We start from the raw sequence: 13,365 nt of genomic DNA, 5'->3' as shown, positions 1-13,365 counted from the left end.
AAGGGCTCTTCAATGAAAAGGACATTTGTAAAACACAGATTTAAAGCTAAAGAAGTTATTTTTTGCTGTTTTGTTTCCTATTGTCTTGGAGTCTTTAATATGCTACTGAGTCTCTCGGTGGGTGGCATAGATAGCCTAGTAGTGGAAACCATGGAAACCTCAAGAATTTCTATTTGGCAGAATGTCTCAAGTCATAATACCGCTCGAGAAATAACCTTTCCAGATAACAATTGTCATTAATGAGCATGAGGAACCAGATGTTTTAAGTAACTTGACTTTTATTTTCAAAGGTTGGATTTGATGCCATGAGAGTGTATAACAAGAGGCTGAAAGCACTGAGGAAAATACAGAAACTCATCAAAAAAGGGCAATTAAGAGCAACTAAGGTGAGACAACATCGTTCTTTCCCCCTCTTAAATTCTTATATTTCTCAGTGAAAATGAAAGCAACTAGATTGTCTAAAGTTAAATCTACCCCCTTTGGTACCCAGATGTGTACATACATATGTCAGACAACAGCTGAGTTGTTCTTGTAGGCAAGAGGGCATGGGAGGAAATAAAATTAAATAAGCAAGAAAAAACATAGGGTATGACCTCTTTTTCCATTGTAAAATCAAACCTTATTTTTACTGGGAGGAACAAAATAATTCCATTCAATGCCATAAAGTTATAATAGAAGGCAATACGCTCATTAACTTTTAGATCTCTTCCTTTCAATTGTCCTGCCAGTGTACTCCTGGCCACTTCCACAGTCTTCCAGAATCAAGTTTCTGGGCTCTTCTGCTTTTCCACTTTTCTTCCTAGAGAACATCAACATTGAGACTGAGGTGAACCTCATTTCTTAAGAGTTCATTCCCTCCAGGTTTTGCTTACCAAGGAACACTGTGTAGGATTTTTAATTAATTTGGAATAATTGGTTGAAAAATATCCCAAATCGTTGGCAATGAAGTTGTATTTTCTTTGTTTAGAATGGCATTATAACTGGTGCTGGTTCATCAAATAATGCTTTTGAGCCCGATGAAGATATTGAAGACCCAGAAGAACTTGATATCCCAACCAAGGAAATAGAGATTCAAGTGGATTGGAACTCTGAGATTCCAGTGAAAGTGAATGTTCCCAAAGTGCCAATCCACAGCCTCGTGCTGGATTGTGGAGCTGTATCTTTCTTGGATGTTGTTGGAGTGAGGTCATTGCGAGTGGTAAGGCGAAGTGTTTTGAATTATAGATTAGGAGCTTTGGCAGAAGTAAAACCATATGGGTTGCCCATTCTTACAAAAGGACGATTGATTGTATAGGCTCTGTACTTTTTCTAGAGGAATGCCATTGTAATAATGTAATATTTTAAAGCACAGGCTATGGGGCCAGACTACCTGGGGTTGAATCCTGGCTCTACCACTGGCTGCAGTGGGACTAGAGGCAAGTTGCTTAATCTGTCTGTATCTCAGTTATGAGGATAATGACAGCGCCCATTACACATGGCTTTTATGAAAATTAAATAAGCATATATATATGGTTATTTATGGTTTAGAACAGTATCTGGCATATAGCCACCCCTCAGCAAATATTAACATTTATTGTGGTTTCTGAGAATAAATAGGAAAAGGGATATGAAAAGAAGGAAGTTCAATGTTAAGTATTATGTTTTTATTTGTTATGTGAACAGCAGTAGAATGGGGAATGCGGGGTACATGGTAGGACTGGTGAAGCGAGGCATTATTAAAAGGTTAGAGCAGGAAGCAGGTCAGGCATCTAGGAAGTCAAAGGGCTGAGGAACATGTAGGACAGGAACATTCATGATATCAGACACCACTTATGCAAGGTCGAGTTCATTCTTTCAACAAAGAGATGTGAAGTGCCTAATATGTGCCAAGCACTCAGCCAGGCACGAGAGACAAATGAAGAAGTAGTCACAGTCCCTATCCTCACAGGACTAAGCAGTTTAGACGGGAAGGCAAACAATAAGTAACCTTTTAAATAACAACTGTACTAAGTGTTCCGAGGCAGACAAACTGCGGTCTCAACTTGCCCAGGAGTGTCAAGTTGAAGGAAAGTTTCAGGTAGGTATCCGACAAGTCAGGCAGAAAAGTAAGCAGGTTAAAGACACCAATAATCAGATGTAATAATATGAAACTGACCTTCAACTGAGGTTTATCTTTGCTGGGGCTTCTTGGCTACTTCTGCAAGGCCAGGAAATTATTCAAGGGTTGCAGGTACTAGGCAGGAAGGTAGAAAACTGATTGTACTTGACAAAAAAAAAAAAAAAGTGAGAAAATGCTGACAGCTTCTCTTCCAGTTCTCTTAGCAGACCTGATCATGAGCTCATTTGAGAGCTTACTCTTGTTCTTCATTGTGCATTTTACTCTAGGCACTGGCTCAAGTGCATTGTAGAAATTGTGTTGGCCAAAGGGTTTAAGGAATTACTTTGGGGAAGAGTCTTTATTTAATGCCAGAATATTTTACACACCTAACAAATAATTGCTTTCAAATGCTATAAAGACAATTGTGAAAAATCCAAACTGTATCCTTGCATAGAGGTCTTGTTCTTCTCCCCAGAAATTTCATGTTCTATTTTACTATTGCCCATAGGTCTTGCATCTTAATTTTTTAAATGAAGTTTTGCATTTTGAGATCATTGCAGATTCCCATAAAGTTGTAAGAAATTATACAGAGAGATCCTTTGTACCCCTTACCCAGTTTCTCCCAGTGCTAACATCTTGCAAAACTATTGTCTAAAATCACAGTCAAGATACTAAGACTAACACTGTCAAAATACAGAGCCCTTGGTTTTTAGGTCAGGTTTTACATTCAGACTCTGGTGGCCGCATTTCTACCCCCATATATCTTCCACTCAGGGATATAAACTCATGCTCATGTCTCCCACCTGCAGGGGCTGAATTAGGAAGCTCCTGAACTCCCTTCTTTTCTTCCTTCCACAAATATTTATTCAGCACATCCGCTGTTGAGTGCTGTGCCGTTGAGCACTGGATGTGGCTACCTCTTGAGACAGGTCTTGTCATCCCTAATCATATCATCACTGTAGCTTGAAAACCTCTGTGGTTTCCCAATAATGAGCTTTCCTCAAAGTCTTGTTTAACCATGAAAGTATTGAAGTTTCTCCTAAGCAAGTGATTGAGTGCTTCTGAATTACGGGCAGGTAAAGTTACTCACATTCTCCTTTTTAAATTTTTAGGTTGTCAAGGAATTCCAAAGAATTGATGTAAATGTGTACTTTGCATCGCTTCAAGGTAAATGCATATACAGTACATATCTATCTATAAGACGTTCTCCTATCTTGGAATGTGGCTACAGCATGACCAAAGGCCTTAAAAAATGATTTTTTATTGTGATAAAAAATGTATAACAACATTTGCTATTTTAGTCACATTCAAGTGGCTTTTAATTCAGTGACATTAAATACATTTACAATGTTGTGCAACCATCGCAACTATTCCCAAAACTTCTCATCACCATGAACCGAAACTCTACCCATTAAGCGCTCACACTGAGGGCCTTTTTCAACCGAGGGAGATATTACTTCCAATTTGTGCCTTAAAGCTGTAATGCAAGGAGACCGATGTCCTCACAGCAGTGCCAGATCACCATGGAAACTTTGTCCTAGGAAGAGCAGAGCTGGAGATGACTTAGGTCCCTTAAAACTAGAGGACCCTCCAGGGTATGAGTCTGTCTGTGAATGTAAGAGAGTATGTGTGTAGGAAGATACTGATGCTTAGGCTGAGTTCTCTAGAAACAGAGACGGAGGTAAGGATTCTTGCACAGGTGATTTACTGAGATAGTACACCCTGGAAAAATTCATGAAGGAATGAGAGGAGCGGGGTAAGGCAGGAGAAGAAGCTGGACAAAGATATGGTTGCAAAAGTCTACCTTACATGGAAGGACCTGGAGAGTATTATGCTTCATGAAATAAGCCAGTCAAAAAAAGACAAGTGTCACATGATCTTGCTCAAATGTGTAATCTAATGAACAAAATAAACTGGTGAACAAATAGATCCAGAGACGTAGAAGCATAGATTAGACTGCAGAATCTCAGAGGGAAGGTGGGGGAGGGTGGCTGGGTGGGAAGAGCTCAACCAAAGAACTTATAACCCGTGGACACAGGCAATAGGGTGGTGAAGGCCTAGGGCAGGGTTGGAGCGAGGGGGGTGGGCTATAAGGGGCTATTGGGGGGAGGGGGGAAGGGGCACATATGTAATACTTTCAACAATAAAGATTTAAAGAAATTTTTTTAAGTCTTCCTTAGCTTAATTTCACAAGGAGCACACAGCAGGAAAAGCACCCAAGGACTATTCTTCCTCAAGGCCAGGGAGCTGGCCTATTAACCCCCACCCCCGTGTCAGTCTGTTAGTGGCTGCAGGCCATGCAAGGATGGAGGTGTAACCTCCCAGGCCTTTGCAGTTGAGAGGGTTCCCATTGGCCCAGGAAAGGTCTCCAGAGAAGGCCACAGCTATGAACCATTAGCAGCCAGACTCACAGCAGCTGGAGGATGGGGACACTGGCAAAGGGGACCTGGTCAGGAACCAAGGCCATCTACTACCTACAACCACTGTGGTACAGCCATGCCATGTGCTACTGGAAAAGAAACTTGGTGTAGAGGAGGGTCGGATTTTGGAACTGAGAAGAAAGAATTAAGGAGGAGCTGCCAAAACTTAGTGTTGGTTGATGTTATAAAATATCTTTTCCTAGAGATTAACTAAACATTCTTTCTTTCTTTTGAAGATCACGTAATAGAAAAGCTGGAGAAATGTGGTTTCTTTAATGATAACAGAAAGGATATATTCTTTTTGACTGTCCACGACGCTGTCCTCCACGTACAGAACCGGGTTAAATCTCAAGAAATTCAAGATTCCATTTTAGAAACGGTAAACATGTCACCTTTTGACATATGTATCTTTCCTGAGCTATCATGATTTCTATAAATGGCAAAAATTCCACAAATTTAGCTTTGAGTCTCAGTCTAGTGTAGGATGTTAAGCCATCTGGTAAACTTCTCAGAGCCTCAATTTTCTCACCAGTAAAATGGGAGTAAAAACATTTACTTTGCCGGGCAGATATGAAGACTGAATATGATAGTTTATAGGAAAGTACCTGGGAGCGCCTCATACATATTAGTTCTATAATGTGCAGGTTTACTAATGAAGGTAGACTTTAGCTGGAGTGCCTTTTTAGAATACAGGCACTGAATCTCGGAGCTTCTGGAACTTGTATATACAAATGCAGTTTAAATTCTCAGCACTCTAGACACTCTTGATGATGTGCTCGCTTCGGCAGCACATATACTAGAAACTCTTGATGATAAATGTCTTTAAATAGGATCCATTAGGTCATAAGTGATCTTTGAAAATGAAAAAAATTAAAAGCCATGAATTAGCCCCATGAAATAGAATAAACCCCCATTTCCTGGGGACTCCTTATTTTGTCGGCCTTTTATCCAATACCTGGTGGGCATTCTGGTACAAGAACCTCTTCTCTCACAGACGAATTTGGGAAATGAAAACAATATCTATAAAAATAACAATCATAATTATTCCAGTGATAGTCTACTGTATTTTAAATTGCTTCTCCCCTCCCCCCTAAAATTAGGGTAGATTCTTATTGTAAACTCGAAGTTAATGTCTGAAGTAAAAAAACTAATTTAGAAAATAATAGCATATTATTCTTTTAAGATATAGTTAGTAGAGAGATTGCTCTGCTTAACGCTGCTGGAGAAAGTACTAGTCCTAAATACCAAGATCTGGACATTGAATACAAAAAAGTAAAACAAGTAGCAAAACCACAAATCTAAAAAAAAATAAATAAATAAGCTACATGCAAAATGCTTGTCTTTGAAAACTCATAAGCCTTTTTCTATCTAACTTAGAATTTTCTAACCCATGGGTAAAAACAACAAAGCAGGATCATGTAAAGTATCTAAAAAAGGTCCCTCATTAAAAGTAAAATAGAATCGCCCTGGCCAGGTGGCTCAGTTTGTTGGAGCGTTGCCCTGTACACCAAAAGGCTGCGGTTTGATCCTGGGTTGGGACTGTACCGGAGGCAACTGATTAATGTTTCTCTCTCTCTCTCTCTCTCTCTCTCTCTCATCAATAAAAGCATATCCTTGGGTGAGGATTAATTTTTAAAATTTCAAGTTCTTTCTCAACATGAAAAGTTATTTTGTTGTTTGTTCTTACCCAAGATCTCAGATCCCACAAAGGCCACAAAAGCCACTAACCAACAGTGCCCCACCAGTGTTAGACTCAAGATTGCTTGTAATCAGGGAGGCATTGTGAGTGGCTGGGATGGATTTTTTGACCCTGAACAAATGTCAGGGTTATAATTGGGTGCTTATGTACTTACTGGCTCACTGGATGATGGGCTGAGCACTAGTGATAGCTTCTCAGGTCAGGAACTTACACTTCTGTGTCCCCTCAGTATCTAGCACAAATGATAAACCTGCCTGTGGCACTTTCCTTTTCTTCAGGAGGAGTAATTTGTATTTCAGGCATATTGTGGATGCAGTGACATGACCCTCTCCCTATCCCTTCATAGGACAAACACAAGGACTATCCAAAGAGAGTCCCAACTTGTAGTTACACCTATCCATTATGTCCGGCCATCTGCACAGGGACTGAAGTCTCTGATTCATTTCCACACTAGCAAAGAGATTGGATTATTGATTTGTGAGTGAAGAGTAGCCAAAAGTGAAATGTCACTCTTATCTTGATAAACATCTGGAATTGCTTTGGGAATATCCTTTATGCACAAGACAAAGTCCAAACTGTTATTGGTTTCCTCTGTTATCGATTACTGCTAAGATGCAGAACTTTCCTGAACAACCAACTTCATCCATACACATTGGCTTCCATCTCTAATGAAATTAATACCCATCCAATTTAACCTGGGACTGTTTATTGTCGTCAGTCACGAGCCCATTCAGTATGTGCTCAATGCTGTACTAAGTGCTCTTAGTTTAGCCCTTGAGATAAAGACACGATTGACTGCTGGATCATTCAGGCAGGCATGGCGACTCCTAAGAGGCATGCACTTCAGAGGCTGGGAAGAGAGTGGAAACAGAGGCTAACCATGGAGAACTATGCCAGTTCACACTTGAACGTGAAAACATGGTACAGGGAAAATTAGAAGAGAGAAATACAAAAGGGCAAGAGAGCGGAAAAAGATTTTGAAGTGTGTAGATTATTATCAATGAGAAGCACCGGCAGCACTTCAGGTCATTTTCAGTGGAGTATGGGGGGGCGGGGGGGGTGATGCTATTATTTTTCTCATAAATATTTTCTGTTCTCTTTGTCAAGATCTCTCTCATCCAGGACCATAAAGATCCTCTTGAATTAATGGAAGCAGAGCTGATTGAAGAAGAACTTAATGTTGAGGATGAGGTATGAGCATGATTTCCTTTCAAAGAAAATAATTTGGATGAAATCTTGAATAGAGTAATACATATAGTGACTATGTCTGATACAAACTAGAGAAATCATTTTTTAAATCAAGACCCAACGGCGGAGGGAAAAGACCCAAAGGATGGCTTATGAGAAAGGGGAAAATGGAAAACAAGAATTTTCCCTTGAAGACATTAAGAACTTGGGGACCTTCTGCCCCCAGACATATAGGATCTGCAACTGGAAGCTGCCGACACACTGGTCCTGATTTAGGCCTAAGCCTCCGAATACTTTTTCTTCCAGAGATTTCAGGAGTAGAGAAAAGGTGATTAGAGTGCATTTCTAACCCAGGAGTTTCATGAGCTTCAGAGATAGTATGTGAGGAACAGGAACCTCATGATAATGACTAAGAAAAGACTGAGTCTGTGTATTTCTGATGCCCTTGGGAACATCAGTCAATCCCTAGGAAATCTGACTGCAACTTGTTATCTGAGTGAACATTGTGGCTCCACCACTGGGCCTAACAAAAGATCAGAGAAATTGAAAGTTGAAACATGTCTTAGAAATCAAGTAGTGCTCACACAGAAATCCCTCTACACCACGCCTAAGAATGTTCTCTCAGCTTTTGTGTGAACGTTTCCAGACATCGGAAACTAGTAGCTTTTGAAAAAATATATATTTTTATTGATTTCAGAGAGGAAGGGAGATAGAAACATCAGTGATGAGAGAGAATCATTATTCGGCTGCCTCCTGCACGACCCACACTGGGGATTGATTGGGTCCGCAACACAGGCATGTGCCCTGACCAGGAATTGAACCATGACCGCCTGGTTCACAGGTCAAAGCTCAACACTGACTGGGGAGCAACTAATAGTTTTCCAGGGAATTTGTTACATGATTGGAAATCTCCAAGGGTTCGTTGTGCTTACAAAACTAAATTTGGCCTTTCTCTAATAACGAGTGGCTGAGATCTGCCTTTTCTAGCGATACAAACCCTCCCACGAACAGCCCTTAAATATTTGAGAGTATCTTTGAGGTCTCCACCCGACTCTGCTCCAGGTGGGACTCCTCCAGTTCCCTTTACCATTCCTGATAGACACACAATTTGGCATGGCTTCTCTGGCAAAGAAGGGGACACAACACCGTAGATAGGGTTAGGCCAGCATGGAGGTTATGCAAGCATGACTTACCTTGGTCTCCTCAAGATGTTTCTATGACTATGACTTAAAAAATGTGTTTATTTTCATAAGAGCTACATCAAAATCTTTGCTTTTGTTGAGCAGGGCTCAACTAAAGACTTGGGCATTTTCACATAAATGGTCATCCAGCTGGGTTCCCCATTTATATTTATGTAATTGGTTCTTGACCCCCCTGGTGCAGGACTACACATTTCTGATAGATTATATCTTGTCTGTTCCGTTTAAGAACATCCTTTGGAATGCTGAATCTATAAGCTGAATCTATCATCCAGCATATTAATTACGCACCCCCACTGGTGTCATATGCAAATCTGATAAGCATGCCTTCTCTGCCAGGTCCTGATAAAAATGTTGAGAAGCATAATATTCAAACCCCTATGGTAAAATCAGGCAGTGAGGGTGACAGGCTGAGAAGACTTTTGTGGGGGAAATACACTGCTAGGGTGAAAACTGGAGGTCCTGCATCTTAGCCCATCAGCTTAGTGAGCCCAGGAACATCATCTCTGGGTAATAGTTTATGACTATGGATATAGGGCCAACTTAGTTGAGTACAAACTCATATATCAAAATTGGTACTTATAAAAATTCCACATTATATAGAAGTATTTTTAAAAATTTATCCTTATTATTGAAAGTATTACAGATGTCTCCCTTTCCCGCCATTGATCTCTTCTACCACCCTGCCCCTTCCCTCCCCCCCTCCTTTCCCCACACTATTGTATGTGTCCATGGGTTATGCATATATGCACATAATGCTTTGGTTAATCTCTTCCGGCCCCCCTCCTCACTTCCCTCTGAGATTCGTCAGTATGTTCCATGCTTAGAAGTATTTTTGATGGCCATATAACAAGATCATTCAAGTAGAATTCCTATAGAGAGTGAGGCAGTATGCAGAGTGGTTTTAAGGACATGGACTATGGAGCCAGATGGATTTGAGTGCAAACCTTGATTCTGCTACTTACTGGCTATGTAGCCCAGGACAAATTACTTACCTGTCTTCATGTAAAATAGGAAGAATAATTCCTCAAGGAGTTGTGGAAATTAAAGGATGTGTATTAAGTGCTCGATAATTAGTAATTATTGCTTTTAAATAAATCTAATTAAATGATGATGAGTTACAAAATTAAGTGTTTACCCTATTTTTATCATGACAGTATATAACTAAGATGAGCAAATGCAAGCAACCAACAGTAACATTTACATATTTGTCAAAAGACTGAGGGAGAATTCAGTTGTATTGACACTTGGTTTCCCCTTTGTTTCCACAGGCTATGCGTAGCCTTGCTTCCTGAAAGCGGGCTCAGGGGCCACGCTGAGCAAGGACTGCAAGGCAGAGTTCAACCACCGATGTCATTCTATGCAAGCGTTTTCTGCATCGACTACTTCTTTGGACTTGAAACACTCATTCATTTTCCATTTGATTTTTAAAATATACATATTTTTATTGATTTCAGAGAAGGAGAGAGAGAGGTAGAAACACCAATGATGAGAGAGAACCATCGATTAGCTGCCCCACACTGGGGATCGAGCCCGAAACCCGGGCATGTGCCCCAACCGAAAATTGAACCAAGACCTCCAGTTCATAGGTCAATGCTCAACCACTGAGCCACACCAGTTGGGCCCATTAGATTTTTAAAAAACCATTGTGTGTGTTTTTTAAACATCTTAACCATTGAAAGAAAGAGATTTAAAATTGTTTCTAGGCTTTATTTATAAAATAAATAGCTTACCTCCAAAATGTGTAAAATGGTGAGGAGAATTACCCTGGCCATGTAACAATGTCTAGCTAGGACCTGCTTATGCCATGCTGCTGTTCCTCTGACACGTTGGCTAACACTGTTCGTGTGGGAACTGGGTACCTCTGCTCAGTCGGGATAAGTGTGACCCGACAGCCCCTGTGGGCAGCTGAGCCAGGAATGATCATCATGAAAACATTCCATTTCTGACCGGCCTGCATCCCCATGAGCTGCTCTGAATCACAGGGTGAGGGCCCACCAAGTAAATGCCGATATAGAATTGTTAATGCATTTATCAATAAAGGCCTTCAAAAATCACTTTTGGTAAACACGTCGAAGAGTTTTTAAAATGCAAATTGGGTTATTACTTAATTATGAATGTTACAGTGACCATATCTGTAACCAGAATTCAGAATCAAGGTCCACTTCAAAGCTGCAGAACTAAACTGATATATTTTAAAAGCATTGATTTAGAGAGGTGAAGCAGTAAGAAGATTATTGTGGTTTATCAAAATCACCTTTTGATATGATAATCATGGATCACAATTAGGATCAAATAAAATATATGAAAGACTATCCCTGCCTTAAAAATGCAATTTTAACTTAGTTTATAGAAATAATCATTGTGTAGAGTTACATAGCGGTATGGTCTATTTAAAACCTACTACAAAAATTGTGTTATTTTGAACAAAAAACAATTTTGATATGTTTGTAAGACTGTGGTGATTAAAATAAGTTTATGTTTTTCTCTAAAATTTAGCAGTATGTAAAGTAAATGATCTTTAACTGAATTCTGACCAGCTTTCAAAAAAATCTAAAAAGTAAATAATTTGGATATAACTCTATGTTTAAAATGAGTTTTTTAAGACAGAACAGTCTACATGAACTCAATAGCAAAAGAAAAAAGTGGTTTGGAATATTTACATCGAAAATGTTTAGGTTTTTAAAAATCCATATTTTGAGCCAGAAAATATGTTAATTTTACTTAATCTTTTCTGACTGCCAACAATTTTCTAGGCATTATATATAATACATAAGCTGTGGTTCCGGAGACTATTCCTATATACAGGGTGTACCCCCAAAATGTATACACACTTTAACAGCTGATAGTTCAATTTTGAAAATGAAATGTATTTTAATAAACACTGCCTTTATAATTATTCAAAATGTGTGTATACATTTTGGGGGGACACCCTACATTTCATGCTCAAGTAAATGAAGTTGTACTTCATTTCTAGGGAAAAATAAACACTCAGGTCCCCAACGGACACAATGTCTTACATGGTTGAGAATTATATCCTACCTTTGGCACAGATGTGGGAAATTCCCAAATCCGAGGACAGCATGTCTTACCTCTGTTTTTTCTTATATGAATGAGAAACAAGGTCTCTACTTCTGAAGGAATATCTTCAGTGATCATACCAAATTGGTTAAAAGAATCATCATCGCCACCCCACCCCCATTCTGCACATTGGAATTTGAATTAGTTGTAATGGATTGTGATGTTACAATGTTCTTTCATGCTCATGGGTTACTCTGTCTTTAATTGACTTAGAACAGATTTCTCCCCATGCTGGGTACAGTATAACCAGGATTATGTTATCTCATTTTCACAGTAATACCTGCTTATAATGGCAACAAATCATATCTCTAAAGAGTGAATATAAAAGTCTTGCAGAAAATGGATGAATACCTCTGTTCAATAGAGGAAATATGCACTGCTTATTTTTTTTATTAGTCGAAGGAAATAACCAAAGTAATCCTTTACAATAAGGCTAGAGTTTTGTGAAATCCTGGTTCCATTTGTCACCATATAAGACCAGGGTATGTGACTAGTTTCCCAAGCAATAGGAGCACTGTCTCTTCCATGCATTTTTAAATAATATGCATATTTTAATTCTCTATTGCCAATGGAAGATTTACTTGAAATTAAAATTGTTTTTTGTTATGTTTTTAACCTATATAAGAGTCCAGTGTTGTATATGAATTTCAATAAATAAAGATATCAAATTGTACATTTGGAAATTACTGCACATATTTCTTAAATTAAATGTAAAGTTATCTTTTAAATACTCTACTGTGTCCCTTCTGAACAAAACTATTAAATATAATGAAAAATGCTAAATTTTAAGTTTGCAATTACTCTTATCACTCAGGCAAAAAACAAAACAAAACACTGAAGGCATTAAGGAAGGGAGAGAAATAAAAAAGGAATTAATTGAAGAAACAGAAAAAAGGAGGGTTAAAATAAAAGATGGAGAGAAGTCAGGAAGCAATAGGAATACTAGAATTTGGTTGTGGGCAAAGAAATTCAAATAGAGGATTAATTTCAATACAATCATTTAAGAACTCAGATAATTTAGCAGCACTCCTCCCATGCTATCTTGTGATTCTTGGTCTCCCTTACCTGGCTCTATTTTCTTCCCACAAAATAGTTATCACCTGCTAGAATGCTCTAGAATTCACTTATTACTCTTTATTTTCTTTCCAGGCCTCTTCCCCTATGCTAGAACTTAGGCTTCACTAGGGCAGGGTTCTTTGTTTTATTCTTGGACATATACCAAGCACTAGAAGAGTGAAGCGTGCCAGGCACACAGTAGGTGCTTAATAAATACTGTTGGAAGACCGAAATAAGCTGCAGTGATGCTAAATAAGGCCAACATAGTTAGTGGATGGCAGTCATCTGAGCGTATAAGACATTCAGAGTTTCCTGGGCTTCTCAGGCCTACTCTAGCACTCCCAGACTGTTCATTGTGAATCTGCTAAGTTGCCCACTTCATTCGTTTCTTCAGGAACATCTTTGGACCCGGGCACAGAGGAACAGGATCTTCTAGCTTCAAGGCCATCTCTAATGCACTATTTTATATCTTAGATCAAGTACTCCAGTATTCTGAGTCCCTCCCCGCTTAAAAAAACTTTATATTTTGAAACACAGATTCACAGGAATTTGCAAAGAACTGTACAGCAAGATTCCCATGCACCCTTCACCCAGCCTCCCCCAATGTTAACATCTGGCATAACTGCAGTGCAACATAAAACCCAG

General features: G+C 39.2%; 1 protein-coding gene across 1 annotated transcript in view; it reads left to right on the top strand.

Moving 5' to 3' along the window:
• SLC26A4 (solute carrier family 26 (anion exchanger), member 4) overlaps positions 1 to 10,045 on the top strand; it is a 52,298-nt gene extending 42,253 nt beyond the window's left edge. The window contains exons 17-22 of the mRNA XM_006774938.2: positions 291 to 386; positions 968 to 1,198; positions 3,190 to 3,244; positions 4,734 to 4,876; positions 7,304 to 7,387; positions 9,855 to 10,045. Coding sequence (XP_006775001.1) covers positions 291 to 386; positions 968 to 1,198; positions 3,190 to 3,244; positions 4,734 to 4,876; positions 7,304 to 7,387; positions 9,855 to 9,878 — 633 coding nt within the window. The 3' untranslated portion in view covers positions 9,879 to 10,045. The remainder of the gene's footprint in view (positions 1 to 290; positions 387 to 967; positions 1,199 to 3,189; positions 3,245 to 4,733; positions 4,877 to 7,303; positions 7,388 to 9,854) is intronic.
• Positions 10,046 to 13,365: the final 3,320 nt, after the last annotated feature.

Source organism: Myotis davidii, unplaced genomic scaffold (genome assembly GCF_000327345.1).
Source record: "Myotis davidii unplaced genomic scaffold, ASM32734v1 scaffold125, whole genome shotgun sequence".
NCBI lineage: Eukaryota > Metazoa > Chordata > Mammalia > Chiroptera > Vespertilionidae > Myotis > Myotis davidii.
Note: the sequence above shows the minus strand (reverse complement) of the source record. Positions and strands in the feature narration are given on the sequence as shown.